This window comes from Astatotilapia calliptera, chromosome 13 (assembly GCF_900246225.1).
Source record: "Astatotilapia calliptera chromosome 13, fAstCal1.2, whole genome shotgun sequence".
NCBI classification, from domain to species: Eukaryota; Metazoa; Chordata; class Actinopteri; order Cichliformes; family Cichlidae; genus Astatotilapia; species Astatotilapia calliptera.
Genome location: NC_039314.1, coordinates 5,354,304 through 5,373,149, shown reverse-complemented (window position 1 = coordinate 5,373,149; position 18,846 = coordinate 5,354,304). Strand labels below are relative to the sequence as shown.

General features: G+C 40.1%; 1 protein-coding gene across 1 annotated transcript in view; it reads right to left on the bottom strand.

The window, feature by feature from the left end:
- Positions 1-18,846, bottom strand: part of adgra1b (adhesion G protein-coupled receptor A1b) — a 185,033-nt gene that overhangs the window by 108,873 nt on the left and 57,314 nt on the right. Inside the window, exons 8-12 of the mRNA XM_026189076.1 lie at positions 9,521-9,685; positions 6,208-6,427; positions 5,631-5,780; positions 3,785-3,946; positions 3,217-3,450 (exon numbers count right to left, since the gene is read on the bottom strand). Coding sequence (XP_026044861.1) covers positions 3,217-3,450; positions 3,785-3,946; positions 5,631-5,780; positions 6,208-6,427; positions 9,521-9,685 — 931 coding nt within the window. The remainder of the gene's footprint in view (positions 1-3,216; positions 3,451-3,784; positions 3,947-5,630; positions 5,781-6,207; positions 6,428-9,520; positions 9,686-18,846) is intronic.

Here is an 18,846-nt window from a genome sequence, read left to right as displayed (position 1 = left end):
ATTTATAGATGATTTCATTGTTTAATCACATTAACATGTTCCTGATTTAATGTTTAGCGGCACTTGAAAAAGGCGAGATCCCATGTCAAATTAGCGCAACAAACTCTATTTTCATTACTGGAAATAACCGTATTTTTATGGGACAGTTATTTTCTGTTATTTCACGGTCGTATTTTGGCGCCCCAGCTGCCGGAATATTACCGTTGTTTTTTTTAACAGTGTAGCTCCGTGTCCACACTAGAGTTTTCAGTTGTTTTCACAGAGTTGTTCATCCACATTGAAACAGCTGAAAATGCTTGCGTTCCAGTACTGCGCATGCGTGAAACGCAAGAAGATTTGACCTGCCTCATTTTTGTCTGCCGCTTATTTACTTTCAGGCTCTTTGAAACGTTGCGGCAAAATGTTGAGGAAAAGCACCGAGTTTTTTAAATGGACTGACAATGAGGTGGAGTTGTTGCTGCGAGTAACACAAAAGCACAAAGTTGCAAAAGCGAGTGAGAATTAAAGAATTTGAAGAAAAGCTATCTGGAGCATAACTGATATTAATCGTTAATAGGGCTGTCAAAAGTGACAGCAAACAAAACAACTGCTGTATAATGGCCCTCCGCTATCTTGGTTTAATTGGTCACATGACAGCATCACATGACTAAAATGTGTTATCGTTTTCGAAAAAGGCTCCGGATTCGCTGTCCACACTGCGACGCAAAAAACTGCATTTTCAAATATATCCGCTTCGGAGAGCATTTTCAAAAAGCTGTGTTTTCCATGAACGAAAACGCCATCTCAGTGTGGACGGGAGGCCAAAACAGAGAGAAAAAGATGTTTGTACCTTTAGTTTCAAACAAAAACATATTAGTGTGGACATGGCCTTAATCTAAGTATTTCATCTATGTGGGGCCCTTCAGTGGGGCTTGTTAAATTAAGATTAAATAACATTCACTCTACCTTTAGTTTCATATGTTTGGCTGCCCTAGCATTTGTGTTTGAAGGATTTTGATTTCTTCATGCCAGCTATGTGGTGATAATGTCAGAATCCCCGAGTAGTAATGCTGTATGGACATGAAATGAGCATTTTCCATGCAAAGTATGGGTAACTGGAGCAATTTGCTAGTGACCAAAGTCATCACAAAGACATTTTGAATACAACAGCCTCCTTGTGACCAATTCCGCTTAGAAACAGCCAGCAACCACCACCAAGCATTTGCCAGCTGGTTGGGGAATAAACCACTTTTCCCTAGTGACAGGAGTTTGGCAGAGAGTCATCTCTAGGTCGCATATAGCTATTTTTGTTTGTTTCTCTTTTTTACATTGCAAAACAAAGATACTATTTAGCTAAATGGTAACCTATGGGATTTGTACAGTGGACATTACTGTTAACAACAGGAGAAGAGCACTAAGACTAGTGAGAGGTCCCGGGCTTAACAGTTCAGATGTTGGAAAAAATGCAGTTTAACAGAGTCCAACAATAACACGTATACTTTTACCCTTTCTTGTAGTAAATAACTTACCAAAAAAAGTCTTTTTACTGGGAGCATGTCGAGACTATGAAAATCAATTGTTTTCAGCTATCAGTAGCACTCCATTGTTAGCAAGCAAGATATGATTTTATAGAGTTGTGCAATGACTTCAGTAGAGTTTAACTTGACAGTCATTAAGATTTCCTGCTGTCAAATCAGGTTCACCTTCTTATTTTGACATTCAGCTAACAACAGTTTTCTTATGTGAATCTGTAATTGAAATGTTGATTATCTTAATAATGAACCTTTTCTGTGCTGCTGTTGAAGAAACACTTAGCTGAGATGAGTCACTGATAAGAACCCTTTAAGTTTACACATCACATACGAGCTTCGAGCTAAAGTATTTTTCTCAAGGTCACACAGTGCTGCAACCGTTTAGTGGGAAGATAAAATATTATTTTTTGTTTGGACTCTGCTGTAAGAAAACCTTTTAAAACTGAAAGTACTGGCAGTGAGATCACTTGTCCATAATGAAAATAAATGTTAATTCCTCATTCGTCGACCTCTGCCAGAGCAGTATTGTCCTTTTTGTGAATCTGCTAATTTATGTCAGTTTCCAGAGATAGAAAAAGTTTGAAACATTTGAAATGCTGAGATGAATCATAAGAAAAAGGTCTTCCATCAGTAGCTGAATAAGGATCACTGCAACAGTTGGTATGATCCTCACACATCCCTGAGCTCAGTATTACGTTTGCTACACTTTGTATGTGGACAGGTGATTTAAAAAAAAAAAGAAAAAAGAAACCTATAACACACCTACTTGTGCTGAAAACCTTTGACACCGCTGTACAATGATATACATGCGTGCAAGCTACACAGACCCTGGAGCTACAAACAAAGTGCTGTAATTGCTGACAAAACCTGAAAGACTTGACGAAGAAGAAAGGTGGAAAATGAAACAATCGTGCGGATTTAAAGACAAACACGCACTCATGAGCTCTTTCCTGCTCATAAACACTAACATGCACAGACAGTGTTCACACGCACGTACACTGGTGAATTCATCCGTGGACTGAATAGCTAGAGGGTGCAAACTGTACAAATGTTGCACAAATATGACACTACAGTGCCAGGGGAGTTGAGTGTTTTGCCTGCTGTCTGCAGATGTATAGTGCCCCATGTCTATTTCTCATTTGTGACAACCACAACTGGAGATGTAGTAGAGCTTCAGCTGATTTAAAGTGACAGGTACACAAGGCCACCTTATCCATCACTGGGGAGTGGTCGGCATTCCCTGACTCCCAAATTGCTGCCCTATTTGCAGTCCCTGCTCCCACCACAACCCCACCTATAACGAGATGATCTATAGCGCGCCAACAAACCCCAACAAAGGTGTCAGATTGCCAGGACAAATAGGCAACAACAGACTTAAGGGCAGGAGGTAATCTTTTTCACATGCTTCAAAGGCGTGGTGCAAGGGAATTCATTTTATTGTGCCCATGAGCTAGTATACAAACTGTACTCCTGTTTTCGTATTTTATTTCTGTCCTCTCTCAGAGCATCTTCCCTCCTTCTCTCACTCCTGTATTTGGACTAAGAATCAAAAATTTCAAAAGTGAATGTCTGTTTAGAAATGTTTTTTTGCTGGGAGTGAGAAAGGGAATATTTTTTTCTCCCCCCCTAGCTAACACGTCCAAGCAGCAGAAGATAGTGGCGTTATTTTAGAAAGCTTCACACCGCTTATTAACTTGCGTCTTACCTTGCTTAGCTGACTGACCGGTGAGCCACTGTTGTTGACAGTGTGGCATTTGAAGCTGAGCAACGATTCCCCCACGGCATCACGCTCTCTGCTCATGTCCTTATCAGAGTGGGAGTGGCTGTCAGGATGGGGTGAGGTGGCAGTTGAGGGGGGCTGTCGAAGGGCTGTGCAGCACAAACCGTGGAAGTTTGACGGACGGATCAGAAAGGCCTCCAGAGCTATGTTAGCAGATACCTAAGATGAGCATCCCAGGATTTAGGAGTGGGGAGAGAGAGGTAAGGGTAGGAGAGCGGCGAGGGGAGGAAAGACAGTTTTATATTTTTTTAATTTAGCCACTGCTTTTATCCCCAATGACAATGGGGAGGGAAAAATAGAAGAGGAAACCAAGAAAGGAAGCAAATTATCTTTAGCTTGCTTTGTTTTCACTATCTACTTAAGCCAAATTGACTTCTCATTATTCTAAACCACGAGAAAAAAGTGAAAGCTTTGCGTCATTTAGCGCCATAAGCAACCCTTGCCCTGAGTGTGGTCTTGAGTGTGAGTATTTTTTTTTGTAGTCCAGCTATACCTTAGAAATGGCCTGATTGTCTCCAGTCAGCGCCAGGTCAGCAATTCGCTCCACACACTGGACAATTCGAGTGCACGCCCTGGCCTCATTCTGTGCCATCCACAGGATATGCTCCTCCACCAGCATCATGTTGCTGGCAATGTCTGATATATAGTCCCCCAGCTGAGGAAGCACAAGCAGACGTTTATGCAAATGGTTGCTCGCGCACACTAACACAAACTGCACTGTACGTGTACAGCACACACACACACGCACACATGCAAGGAAGAAGCAGACTCATCATGCACATCAATCATAGAACAACAGGCACATTTGTAATCTGCAGCCAGGATTGTGAGGGAGGCAATGGTGGCTTCATTCATTACAGGGAGATTTAATTTAGATTAGGAGCTCCAATGGGGCATAATTGCTTCCTAAGGATGGCAGTTCACTATTTACTTACTGTACTTTTTATTGTTGCTTCATTGGGCTGTTCTTTATTCCGTGAATGAGGGTGGTCTCGTCACCATTGTCTTAGGAATGATAAAACTCTAAGTATCTCCTAATAATATGTCCTCCCGAGTGACCTGTGTTGAATAATTGCACAAGTGAGAGCTAATATTGATTCTTTTCACTGACTAAGCCCAGCACCGTTCCCCCTCACACAACCTGACCTTCAGTGTGATGCCAGTATAACAATCCCATTGCCTCTACTAAAGAAATTCACTCAGGGTAAAAACATGACTCGCCCAAACACGAGATGCATCTTAACAATGATTCCCATTCAGGTCCAGTGCCACAATGGCCAGTGGGATATTGTATGAGGTGAGAAACATGTTACTGTGTCTTATGAGGAAGCTTCTGTGGTTTCTTGTTGGGATCTGGTGAGCAGTGGTTGTGCAGACATTCATCAGTTATGTGGTCCTAATTGCTAGTTGCAAGTCTTAATAGATACATGTTCAATTAGTAAATCATGGTCCCTGTTAGAGTCAAAAAGCTTGATAACGTAGGGTATCTTTAGAGAAGGCCTGCACTGTGATCGACAAGTCACTGACATTTCTTGGTTTTTTGGTTTTTCAGTGATATTGCTTGTCTAGTGCAAGAGCAACTAACTGATGGGTAATGTGATATGGTGTAGTCTTTAGGGTAACCTCTAGATGAGCATTAAACAAAACCTTATTCTTTCTTAGGGTGATGGAAAAATGAATGAATGAACATGTGCGCAGATCAGAATAGGAACTGCAATTAGAACTATTGAAACAACAAACAAAATACCTTCCTCTTTAGACCTAATAGCTGCTGTCTAATTGTCACTGTAGACAAGAAGAGCACGTTGCAGGTATTATATGTTTCGCAGGGTTCCCCTCCTACTGTCCTGAGTTCCCAGAAAAGTTACTTAGCAAATCAAGTTCCTCTTCTGACAGTTAGACGAGCCGATGGCATAAGCTGGCTGAGAGTGAAACGGGTCAGATATTAAAATGGAGACCTAGAAACAACATGTGTTTTCACTTTTAATAAGCACTCTTTGACAAGAGTAGGACTGGCTGATTTAAGCTAAATAACTGTCATTAAGGCCCCAGTGACTGCAGTCTAAAGACCGGCTGGTGGCAGCCCAGCAACCACCATTTGCCAAGGAAAAATGTGTATTTGCAAAACCAGTTGGTGAGTGGTTGCAGGAGGTTGCTTGCAGTCACTCACATTGGTTGCAAAGACGTACAGGTTATGCCACTGAAAACCTTGTAATTGCTTTTACAGTTCATTCACACAGCATCTTAGGGGTTTGATTCTGTTTAATTCAGTTGTAAAATATTGGGATGATTCCACTATAAATGCATTGGATGTAGTATATTTCTGTGCTTCCTCTTACATCTTTATGTTTCTCCACCAGCCTCGTTAGTCTCTCCACCAGGTGGGTGACATAAATGACATCCATGACATCGGTGAAGTGCGCCGCCCTGCTGGTGAAGGCCACCAACTGCTGTCCAAAAGGCTGAGCGTTGGTCGTATTAATAGGTATCTGGAAGAGAAATCAATATATTGTGCAGTATGCAACAATTTTCAGAGAGGACAAACATGACGGCTTGTTATAATGATTCCACAAAAACATTGCACAGTTGATAAGATGAATAAAATGAATGAAAATTTCAAGAATTTGTGTAGTTTTGCAAACTTTGTCACTTTAATGAATCCTTTGAGCAGAAGTAGACTAAAACAGCTTGCATATAAATGTTTCATACACAGATCTGGAAATACCTGCAGGCTACAGATGAATCAAAGCAACTGGTAGTTTTCAGGGAATATGAACTTGAAATCTTGCTGTTAAGAGTAAGCTGGAAAATTTCTAAATAAGGATTGATGGACAATTAAAAAAAAAGAAACAGAATCCATAAATGAATCCTGTTTCCCAGCAGTTCTCGGCACTAGTTCTACACTAATGCTGATACCTGGGTGAGCTCATGCAGCACACGGGTCAGTTCACTGGCATAAGGGCACTGAGTATAGTCCTCCTCAGCCCACCGCCCAGCACGGTCGCAACGTCGCCACGCCTTCTTTTCTGCCCGGCTCGAGGGGTGAGGAGCGCTGCCAGATGGGTGAGGGGCAGAGCCAAAGGTGGCAGGAGCACAGGGTAGGAAGGCCAGGATGCCAGCCAGCGTCTTTGGCCACCTGCCAAAGAAATATCAGAAATATCAGGATCTACACAAGCGGCACCAGATGGCAATTTCATACTCCCTGTACTTAGGAAAGTATTAATTTGCATAAATGATTTACAGCTAGGCTTAATTATTTTGCAGATGACTCCCAGATTCTTGACTGTGAAACACGCGTCTGTCTTATTAATGACTTCTGAATTAATTTTATTTACTAACTTTATTAATGAAGTTTATTGTCTATTCACTTGGTGCAGTGAAATATTTTTTTTTGTTAATCACAAAAGACATTTAAAGGTGTTGATGTCTTCTCCCGTCTGCTTGTGATGGTTTCCTCTGGCTTTAGCCCACATTTGAGTATCCAAAGACATCCACTTTTACCTCCTGTGGCTCCAGATGTGTGAAAAAATAACTTGTGTGATGTCGTCACAGTTATTTTTGATATTTTTAGTTTCTTGCAGGCACAACAGAATAAATACTCTCAAGGTGATCTTTGGAAAAGCTGGCTTTGTGGAGTGGCACAGCTTGACCCATACAAGGGCCTGAAAGTCAGGATACCTCATCCTCTACTCTGTTCTGAACTGTTTGAAACTTCCACAGCATATTGAAAGAGCGTTACAAAATCGCCTGCGTACCCCATTTAAACATGCACCACAGTGGCAGATGGAGAATGTCAGTGAAGGATTTATATTTCAAGCAGAACCTGCTCTTGCCTGTTACTCCTAAAGGGAAATTCAAATTAAGTGTTGTTCTTATGGTAATACAAAGTTCACTGAAGACTCCTCTGGAGCAAGAAATGAGACTTTCTCAATAATGTCATCAAGAACCAAGTCCTGGAGCTGCTCTACTGACCAACCTATGATAGGGGCTAGTGTGATTTTACAGTCAAATGGATCATTTCCATTTTCTGGGTAATGCCTGTTAGTGTTTCAATAAAATAAAGCTCATTAGGGTGTAAAAAGGCAGCCAAACATTCACAGTCTAGGACACTAGCCTGTATTTCGCAGATAACAAAAGAACTCCAGGTTTTGTTACTTGGCATCACCGTATATTAAAGGTATGTGTTTCTGTAGCCTTAGGACAGAGCGGCTTGTGTTCTCACATGTTGATCAATTTGTCAACAATCAAAGAAGGAGCATGTGTCTCATGTTCGTGGTTTTATGCTAGAGGCAGCATCACATTGTACTTCAGAAAATAAGCTGAAAAAATGTGTGAAAACAAACGCTTTTGATTATTAAAATAAAGGAGCAGTGCTCTCAGGAGGCTAGTAATCTGTTCTGAGGGTAGAGACCTGCCATCACACTACTCCCCACCCCATTCTCTTTACCCCCACCTCTAGTCATCCACATTGCTGCTGCTGCAGCAGCTACTTAGTAATAAATGGCATTAATTTCACCCCCAACAAAAAGGGGGCTCATTTTCCAGCCCATTACTCCAATGCTCCAGCAGAAACAAAGCCTCTGTGCTTGCTGCACTAGAAGTGGGCTGTAAAGTACAGCAGCTACAAAAGAGTGTACACGACAACAGCACACCCACAAGGGAAGAGAGGTGGAGGGTGTGCGTGCATGTATGTTAACAAATACAGTTTTAACGTGGTTACATGGAGTCGAGGACAGCGAAAATGGAGTGCACAGTAGATGTGTGGCGTTTTTCTTCTGTCTATGTGAGACTTTAGTTATTCAACTTGTTCTCTGTAGTCATGATATAAATCTGGACTACAATGAGCCATAATGTGTGTAGGAGTTTTTCTATTGCACATAACAATTATTATTAAATAATATGAACTGTCCAGACTCTGCTGTACTAGTGAGCCAAACGTAGAGGAAGGCAAACCAGTTGTAAGATGAAACAAAAAAAAGGCACGACACTACCTAAAACCAGACTTAAGTACCTTGACTGGGCACTCTATAGAGGGATAGCAACAGAGTGAGTTAGTTCTGTGATTAGAGTATTAATTTTTATAACATGCTATTTTATAATTGGAAATATTTCTTGTGAAATAAATAATAGTGGGGTTAAACTATTGCTTTAAATATCAGGAGACTTCCTGGTTTTAGCTTTGAAAACCAGTCCAAGCACAAGACCAAAGTACAATGTACAGGCAGATTGAAGGAAATTGTTTATTTACATAATATTTACTAGAACTTTTATTATTTATTTATTGATCAATGGTCTTTGATCAATGATCAGTGGGCTTTGATCAGTGGTTGTTGATCAATGGTCATGACAATTTTCATATTACTGATCAAGAAACTGACCTCACAGCCCATTGTTCATTCAGTGTACTGGTTTCAGTTATTGTGCAATGTACTGTTTATAAGGCTGGGGAAACCTGCAGTCAGCTGACACTCCAGAAGTCACTTGGAAGAGTGACGAAACGTTTCTCCCACTGAAAACGCTACGTCCAGATGAACAGAATCAACCTTTGGGACTAACCTAGCTAGGTTAACAGTTAATAGAACTGCAAAAGCTGGTTAAGCTATAGATTATAGGTTTTTACAGTAATCAGTGTGTCAGTTAAGATGGATTTTATTAGCTCTGAAAAAAGCGAGACTGACTGTTTCCAACCATATCATTTTAAATCCCAATGTAAATCCCATGTACTAATGCTGTAGAATGAGTATGTGATGATTGGTGGGAACTCTTGCTCATACCAACTATAACAAAATTCAGCTAATGGGTTATGAAGGGTGTATTTTAACACAAAACACAATTCTTTACCTAACCAGTTTTGTCCCTAGATATAGGCAAAAGCAAGTGATGCAAGTAAAAATGAATGTGGGAAAAGCAGATGTTCTGGACAGCAATCTTCTGGTTGCAGGTAAGTGCCTCCAGATACAGATATTGCTGGGGTTTATTTTTCCTCCTCACATGAGAAACATACATCGAAGGGGTATCTGCATGTGTCAGAATATGTTGGTGATGGGGTATGAGAAGAAGTGGTTCCTGACCAAGCCACAACTGAACAAACACATGAAATATACCAGGTTTCTTATCCAACTCTCAAAAATACATTTACTATTATTTTGAGACCTTTTTTTCCAAATCAGCCTGTATAATAAAACTGAAAAACTAATCTGCCATTGTCTGTGGCTGCAAGGTCACTCACCTGAAGTCCCCCTTGTTGTTGGTGACTCTGTCAGCAGGGCAGTATGATGCTGACGTTTCCAGAACCACGATTTCCATTTGCTGAGAAATGTTGCCACGGGAACTGGTCACCAGGCACTCCCAGATTCCAGCAATGGGCACATCGATGCTGGAGAGAATAACCTCGCTGGAGGAAGAGAGAAGACACGTAAAACTATGAAAATGTGTTTTTAAAATGACATATCCATGAGGGGGTTGTGTCAGTGAACCTCTTCCTATGAGATTTAGGAGAAGTTCGAAGTACCGAATTAGAGCCTAGTCGTACATTTGGGGTTAAATGTAGTTTTAGGATTAGTTTTCTCTTGCGGCTTGATTTTAGGGTGCTTTGAATTATTTTTGGATTAGACTAAGGATTAAAGTCAGTCAAAAGGCATAACGAGTTAAGGTCATCTTAAGACGTCTGTAGAGTGCAAAGATGTGCGTGCGCTTGCGTGGTTCACCCGATCTAATTCATTCAAGGGACCTTTGTCCATATACAAGTATGTGGTAGCTTAAAACGTTGGCTGTGACTTAAGATGATCATTACTCATGCTTATCTTTCCTACTTTGTCACAGCGATTCCTATCTCAATGGAAAATGCCTGATTAAACAAAGAATGGTGAAACGGTGACAAAGAGCCAATGCAGGGCCATTTGCCAACGCGACTAATCTTGAGGATTTTACTCGCTATAAAAAAACAGAAAAGCCGCTGGAGATGGCTAAGCAATGGGAATAATCACCATGGAAATTCTACCTCCTTAAGAAATGCCAACTGTTTTATTTTCAAATACAATCCAGTTGTAGTCAAATATACACTTTGCTTTGTGTCTGTGTAAAAACCTAATGCCTTTTTTGTGTGTTAATTAAGCTGCATGTGTTCGTAATACACAGTATGCCACTGTATACCCCCACTCGGCTGCATAAAGTTTTTAAATGGGACTTAAGGAACAATGCTGCACAAATGGGAAAGTATTACAACTGACATGGAAAATCTGAAGTGACAGACTGGACAAGAAACGAAAATCTTTCAGAGTAAAGATGATTAGTGGCTGAGTGGCTCTGATGTGCGAAAGCTGTAATCCCAGAAAACATTTATCAGACGGTGTGAGGAAGGCATTTATTTCGAAAAATGAAATGCCTTCGTTTTTTTCTGCTTCTCTCACTCCTTCCTGTCATCCTTTTTGTCTCAATATGCTTATTAGCAAAATCATTTCCGGCTTCCATGCGTGTACTTCAAGAAAGTCAAAACAACCATCCCGACAACCAACACATGTAAACATATTCACACATCCCAGCCTAATACTGCAAAACAAAAACAGGACAATATCTTCTACACAGTATGAAAAACCTACAACTCTGCTTTCCCAACAAACCAAAAAGAAAGAAATATTATCTTAGAACCAGATATTCGTAGTACAGTATGTAAGTGAAATAACTAGTTAAAATACCAATATAGTTTGGTTAAGTTTTTTTTATTCAATTTACTAGAACAAATAGAAAGACTGGCATTGATGTGGACATATAAGTAAAGCTCAGAATAGCTCATAAAGTTAGTTTTACAATTCAGAAGCCCACTCATTACCACATCAAACTGTAGAATTAGTTTTGAAATTTCCCACACATGAAATAAAAGACGTACCATTTTAATTAGTTATCTGCAGAAATAACTAGGAATCAATGCATACTAGCTTTTAGTATTTGTGCTAAGCTAAGCTAAATAAAAGATAGCTTGACTATCCGATAAAAGGATTATCACAAATTGTTAAGGGATGAGTGTGATGGAGGGTTTTACACAACCCACATGCTTTTAGAGTAAACTTAAGGTTGAAAAACAAGCTTATATTTTAGATTAACTAAGACCAAAAATGTGCTGGAAAAGTAAGCAGTAAAAAGTTTAAGAAGTTACTGTCCATATCGATAAAATCCCTCAACTTAAAGCATGTGTATGTATCCTTCTGTGTTAAATCTGTACCACAGGTATGAAGGCCCCGTGTCATAAACCCTTTGGAAACCCTGTGCCGTAACCTGAGGTGTATACCTTCCTAGAAATATAACTACACATCACCACTGATGCAGCCCACACAGATAATAAACACTGGCAATAGTCTGCCTCTTGTGTAGACTACAGTCATTGGCTCTGCATAGACTAATGCCAAAGTATAAATTAAGCAATTAGCTTATTAAGTAGTCAGTAAGCTTAAGAAGTCCAGGTACAGTAATTTCTCTCTTTTTCCAGTTAGCTTAGCCAAGTGAATACTTAACATTTTATTTAACTTTACCTGATTAGTGACAAATCCACAGTTGTGCACATACAGTACCAGTTGGAGTGGTTTTCAAAAAATCTTACAAAAACATATGGCACATGCTGCTTGAACATATCCTTTATTAGACTGGTTACTTGACAGCTGACAAGCTGTCACTGGGTTTCATTTTCACACTAAAAGCAAACATTTGCATAGAGCTGTGAATTTTGTTTGAAACAAAAAACAAACAGGTGTGAATGAACCACAAAACATATTTAAATAATAGTAAACTAGCAAGAGTCTGACTTGTGTTTAACATATGAACTGCTAATGCAAATAAATTGAAATGTGGAGACCATGCATTAAAATGCAAAATCAGTTCATCAGTTAAATGAGCTATTACTGAAATGAAATCTTTCTACTTTGTGATCTGAATCTACTACAGAGGTGATGCGATCATACAGTAACGTTTCCAAATGAAAACATATTGTACTTTCATGTGAACTTATCTCCACTGCTACTTGTTTAGAAAGAGGAGGAAGTTCAGTGAATGCTGTTAACATTTCCAACATATGACTTTGCTCCAATGGCTTTCTGTGAGCAAGATATGGAAATGAATAAAATGAGTCCTGATTTCATCTTCTGTGTTCCACTGAAGCTCCCCTTTCTGATTGCTTTTCTAAGACACCCTAAATCAGATTTGAACGCTTGACTGAGATGATGACATTCTGGGCTACAAAACAAATGTGTAGGCCTGTGCCTGGCTCTTTGTTTTTGTGCAAGTGTAAATATGTATGGTGGCATTTTGTGAGCAAAAGTACATTTTCAGTTGTCTGAAAAGGACCTATTTTTTGCCTTGTACTGTCATTATGACAGATCTTCTTACATATACAGTAAGAATGTTTGCATGCCTTACTGAACCTTACTCCAGGAATAACATACTCCCCAACATGACTGCGATGATTTTACATGCTTATTCTGTCTGACACAGTGCAAAAACCTCACATTTTCAATCACCCTCTCTCTCCCCATGTCTCTTCTCCAGCCCCACTTAAACGTAAATGAAGCCCTGTGGAACAAAAAGGATGTTGTGTTAAACTTTGGATGGGCTCTCCATTAAAACCTTCTTGGCACAGTCAAGCCTGTCTTCACAGTACAACAGTTACACAGCATACAACAATGAGGACATGGTGTCTGGAAACTCAATATAAACAGATAATATAGATAAAATATTAGGAGGTATTTTGAAAGACTAAATCCATAGACCAAGTCAAGCTTCTCAGGCTACTTGCACAGGACCTGTATTAAACGGCGGCTGCAGTAATTCACAGATTACTCATCAAACTCTGTGGTGGTTACATTTTGTTTTTACACAGGATAATGAAACGGGAAACTCTTGCTGTCTGTAAACCCAAAGTTTAGTAAATTGTTTATCGATTTAGCAACGGAGATGCGAAGAGACCCGAGTATTCCAGACCTTCTTCTGTGGCGTATTAGAGTGAAAAAAGTAATATACAATTTGCACAGGATAGCGTCCTCATTTCACCCAAAACTCTCTTCTCCCATCCTCCACTTCATCTTGTCCAATACCTCCTCCAGTTTCCATAGGAACCTTTTAATGACTGGGATCACCTGCTCCTGTTGCTCATGCCGTTGTATTTACTTAAAGAATACGTTTTGTACTCATTTCACGCTTCACTTTCATTTTTTGGTTTTAAGGGAGTAGCTTTGTTTGATTTACAATTCAACCTAATTTCTACTTATCTTAGACCCTCTGTGCAGCTCTATCATCATCCACTATATGAAGGCAGTTGTCTTGTGCTCCCTTTATGTTTACCTTCCTCTGATTGGCTACCCATCCTAAGCAGAAGGTCTGAATAGGCGGAGCTGCTGTGCTTGTGACCAAATACCATTTTTTTCCCTGTCTTTCATCGTCAAACAATTTTGTCAATAGTGTCTAAAAATTAGTCGAACCAGGCAGCGCTAGTGTGATCTATAATGAATTAAGTAATTAGTGAATTACAAATTAATAATAATTTTATAATGTTTAATTTAATTTACAGTGTATCAAATGTATAATCTATAGTAGTGAGTAGAATCCCTGCCCTGGTAAATGGTGTCGTTCTTTGCATTTATACCGCACGGTGGCACGGTGGTTAGCACTGTTGACGCACAGCAAGAAGGTCCTGAGTTCAATTCCACCATCAGGCCGGGGTCTTTCTGTGTGGAGTTTGCATGTTCTCCCCGTGTTTGCGTGGGTTCTCTCCGGGTACTCCGGCTTCCTCCCACCGTCCAAAGACATGCAGCTTGTGGGGATAGGTTAATTGGATAATCCAAATTGCCACTAGGTGTAAATGTGAGTGCGAATGGTTGTCTCTCCCTGTGTGTTGGCCCTGCGACAGACTGGCGACCTGTCCAGGGTGTACCCCGCCTCTCGCCCTATGACAGCTGGGATAGGCTCCAGCGCCCCCCGCGACCCTGAAAAGGATAAGCGGAAGCGAATGGATGGATGAAATATAGTATTTTTGGATATCATTCCTTATATATATTATGTCAACATAGACAATAAAACAAAGTTCTAATAGTATTAATGTCATTTTGACATTCAGATCAATCTATTTACCTTGAAGGAGAGGTCAGAGGTCAAATGTGACATGATATTTTGAATCTTTGTCCAGTACTTTTCATGTGTTAGCAAGTTATAAGGCTTATTTTTAAAATTTGCCCAGTAAATCTTTAAATAGATCAGGGGAGCCTCGTGGATATAACCCAGATTTCACCAGATTGTTAACATGACCTTGCTCTAAACCCTTATAAAGTTTTATCAGAATCAAGCTATTGTGTTTACAGACAAAAAAAAGTTAAAAAAAAAACAAAACCCTGCTAGTGTGGCGTCAATAATAACCCTATCAGGAATGTTTACACAATAGGTGTCACTGCAGCACACAAACCAAAACAGATCAGTGTGATAGCAGTTCCTCTAAATTAGAGCGTCTCTCTCTCTCTCTATCTCTAGACATGAATAGTGCGCAGAGGGGACAGTTACATCACTGTTGAACAAATGCCAAATCTCTGAATGCTGGGAAATACAGAGGGAAATACCCCCACCCCCATACACAAAACCTCCCACCCTTACCTCTCCTTTTCCTCCTCCTTCTCCCTCCCTCCGTCCCCCCCTCTCGACAACTTCGCTGATGATCACTAACATCCCTGGTGAGCTGCTGCACCCAGAAAAAAAAAGAAAAAAACAGAGAGAAAGAAGAGCAGGGAAACCATGGAGCAGCCTGTTTAGTTTTCAGGGAGGGGAAAAAGGTCATTTTCACATAATGAACATATGAAGAAATCACACCACTTAGTGAAAATCAATAGGGCAGAGGCACACAAGCTGCAGAAAGCACTGACCTACATCCTCAGTAATACTGCACTATTGTACAGCAGCTCCCAAAGGACTCATTAAGAACATTTATGCTTGTGCATTGATATTTAACACTTTGTTTACACAATGTTGCTTATGAGACTGCAAAGTTTCAATCTGTCCCACCTCAACTCAGCTATGTAGGAAATATTCCAAAAGAGCATCGTTTGTGAATTTGCGTCAACTGATTTTGTCAATTTTTAAATGCCTAAACGAGTATATGTGTGCAACCATGGTATGCACACACACACACACACACGGTGGCATATTTCACAGATACTACTCCCACTGTAGCAGCTTCCATCAAATTAGCTCCATGTCTTAAACCACTCGATGCACTACACTATATAATGTGGACTATAAATAATTTACACCTCGTGTTATCGTTGTTTCACTTCATCCAATGTAACTAAGAGCTTTTATTTTTCTTTATTGAGTGAAACTGGCAAGCAGTAAAGTGATGAACCCAGAGGTAAAACCCTACAGTATGTGTGGACATAATCACATTTGGTCTCCTTATCAACTGACGCTGCACAAAAGCTCGTAAACAAATGGTGAAATCCAGCGCGGAAAACAAAGGAGAGAAAAAAAAAAGCTACCAAAAAAGAAACAGAGACAGAAATTTAAGGAAAACACTGCCGAATGCAATAAGAGAGGAAAGAGATGCTGGTAATAGCAGAAAGAAATTAAAGTTTATGCGCAACAAAATGGAAAAAGAGCTTTCAGAGAGATCACCATTAGAAACACTTTGCCTTCAGTAATGCATCCACATCAGGTTTTGTGTAAGATTAGCCTGATTAAAAATGGAGAGGATTAAGGAAGATACATCCAAAGTGTCTGCTGTTGCTAGCTACAGGGCTCTGAAATGTTTGATTAATGAAACATGAATCCCAGGCTGATCCCACTGCTGCTGCTAGCATAGCTAACACTGGGAGTTTGGCCTGACACCATTACTCAGCAGGAGTTTGACCCACGTCGCAGAACCACCAGGCCTCATGGGGCCCGTTTCTTTGCTGCTATTCACTGTGAGCAATGTAAATGGCTTCACTTATCGGCCCACCTGCTCTAGCAAATGAGAGGCCATGATGACATGGCACAGCATGAAATGAGAGGGAGCTGATAGATACAAAAAAGAAAAAACAGAAAACAAAAAAACCAAACACTTTTCATAATGTTATGCCCGTTTCAATAAGCAAAACACCCTGTCAGGCTTTGAATGTCTACACTGGCTGACTGCCTGACACTGCCTAAAGCAGGATAAAGCAGAATTTAGATGAGAAAATAGCCGCAAAACATTTTGGGTTCACCTTCAAAGAGGTCACTTCACTGAGGCTTTGGCATCTCTGCTCACACTGCTGCAACGCTGTGCAACAAATCCAGATGAGGGCTTTAAGCTACGCGCTAAATCCTGTGTATTCAGTCTTTCCCCTCTGATGGGGCATGCAGGGCGAAGCTCACTGACTCAGAAGACATTTATCCAAGGTGAACGACACCAACACGGCCTGCGATGACTAATATCTTGTCCACTGTGCTTAAATAAGCATCGACTGCATCTGGCATGTCAAAGGTCAAAACATCAGTTAAATTTTTTCTTTTTCTTTTTTTTAACAAAAATTTTGCAGGGCTGATGAAGTCAAAGCACTAATTTTCCTCCCTCCCTCCCTCCCTCCCACACACACACACACACACACACGCACACTGTTCTCTCAGCACTCCACTTTAAGATACAGCAAAGGGTGAAGGGTGAAGTTCAGCCCATGCACAGCAGATTGTTTTTGTTGGCCCAAGCTCTGTTATTCACTCATCAGCTATGGAACTAATGTCTGCTTTTTGTAGGTTTTCTACATGAGGGAGACACTCTCAGGTGCCAAGAGAAACATGACCTAAATAGGTTCCACTTGGAGTAGAAAATTACATTATTTGTGTATACTGGGATAAGAGTGGTGCGTAATTGCAAATGGGGCCCTAATCAGAATGGGAGTGTTGGGAAATTCATCGGGATACTGTGCTGGAAAAGAAAGACAAAGTTTTGAGGAGAGGGAGATGGGTTCATGTAGTCTACAGTGATATGGCTGATGAAGCAGAAGGCTGGATGAGACACTGACAGACGTCACCAGTCTGTACACAACCATAATAGAGGGTTTGTTACATAAGGTGTTTGGACCCCCGAATATGCATAATGAGGGCTGAGTGAGCCTAAATCTCACTGTCTCCAGTGAGTTTTCTTTCTCATGACATCAAATGGTGAAAGTTGTACTCAGACTCTTTACTTTAAGCTACTGTTTGCAAAGAATGTTTTGGATTATGGCAGAATGATGTATAACAGCAGGAACAGGAATACAAATAATGTGTAGTTATTATATTTAATAACCATAATCGATCTGATCTTAATCTGAGCTCACAAATCAAAAGTTGGAGATCAAAACTGTAGATTAAATTCAATCAAATTGAAAATAAAATGAAAATATCGGGGACGTGGAAAATAAGATATTGAAATATGATAAATTTGTAAAAAATCAGTACATTCTCTTCACTATTATAAAAAAAATAATGATTATACATTATTATTCTTTCTGGACTTAACTGCAGATTAATCAGCTGTAAAGAAATCATTCACATATTTTTAGCTTGAAAAGATATTGCAATATCATTACTCACCTGGCTTGTTTACACATATATAAGAAACAGTGATTTAGATTGTGTCATGTGCCATGTGTACCACTGTGTATAGCACTCCCTCTTTCTTTAACAACAGTATATGAATGTCTGGGACGTGAGGAGAGCAGCTGCTGGACTTCTATATGCTCAACAGTCCCGGATCTTCTTCATCATATTTTTCATATCATAACGCGCCAAATGTTTTCAGCTGGTGAAAACTGCAGACAGGCCCGTTCAGCATTTGGACTCTTCTACTATGGAGCTATACTGAGTTAATAGATTCAGTATGAGGTTTAGCATGGTCTTGCTAAAATATGCAAGGCATCACTTATAAAAAACCTCATCTGGATGGACGCATGTGCTGCTCTAAACCTGTAGAACTGTTCAGCATTGATGGTGCCTTTCCAGATGTGCAAGCCGACAATTTCATAGCTGCTAATTCACCCCTATACCATCAGAGAATGGTATATGGGTGCTCCTTCTCCAGGCTCTTCAAAAACAATTTCAAAATTCTGATTTCTGACCACAGAACAGTTTTCTACTTTGTCTCAGTCCATTTTAAACAAACTTTAGCCCATAGAACACGGTAGTGTTTCTGGATCATGTTCCCATATGGCTTTTTCTTTGCATCACAGAGCTTTAACCTGTATTTGTGGATGGCATGCAAACTGTGATTTCTGTAACTGTTTATGAACCCATGCTGTGATTTCCATAATAGAATAATGCCACTTTTTAATGCTGTGCTGCCTTAAATTGAATTAATGCCATTGAACCGCACTTTTGTGATGTAGTTGTTTTGCAGACTGGTGAACCTCTGCCCATCTTTAATTCTAAGAACATCTGCCTCTCTAAGACCCCCTTTTTATACCCCAACGTATTGTTGATGAGTTTCAAAATGTTCCTCCAGCTGTTACTGTTTAGTGCCATTTACTTTTCCAGCCTGTCGCAATTGGGTTTGTACTTAATACCCAACTGATGCTCCCATCTTTATCA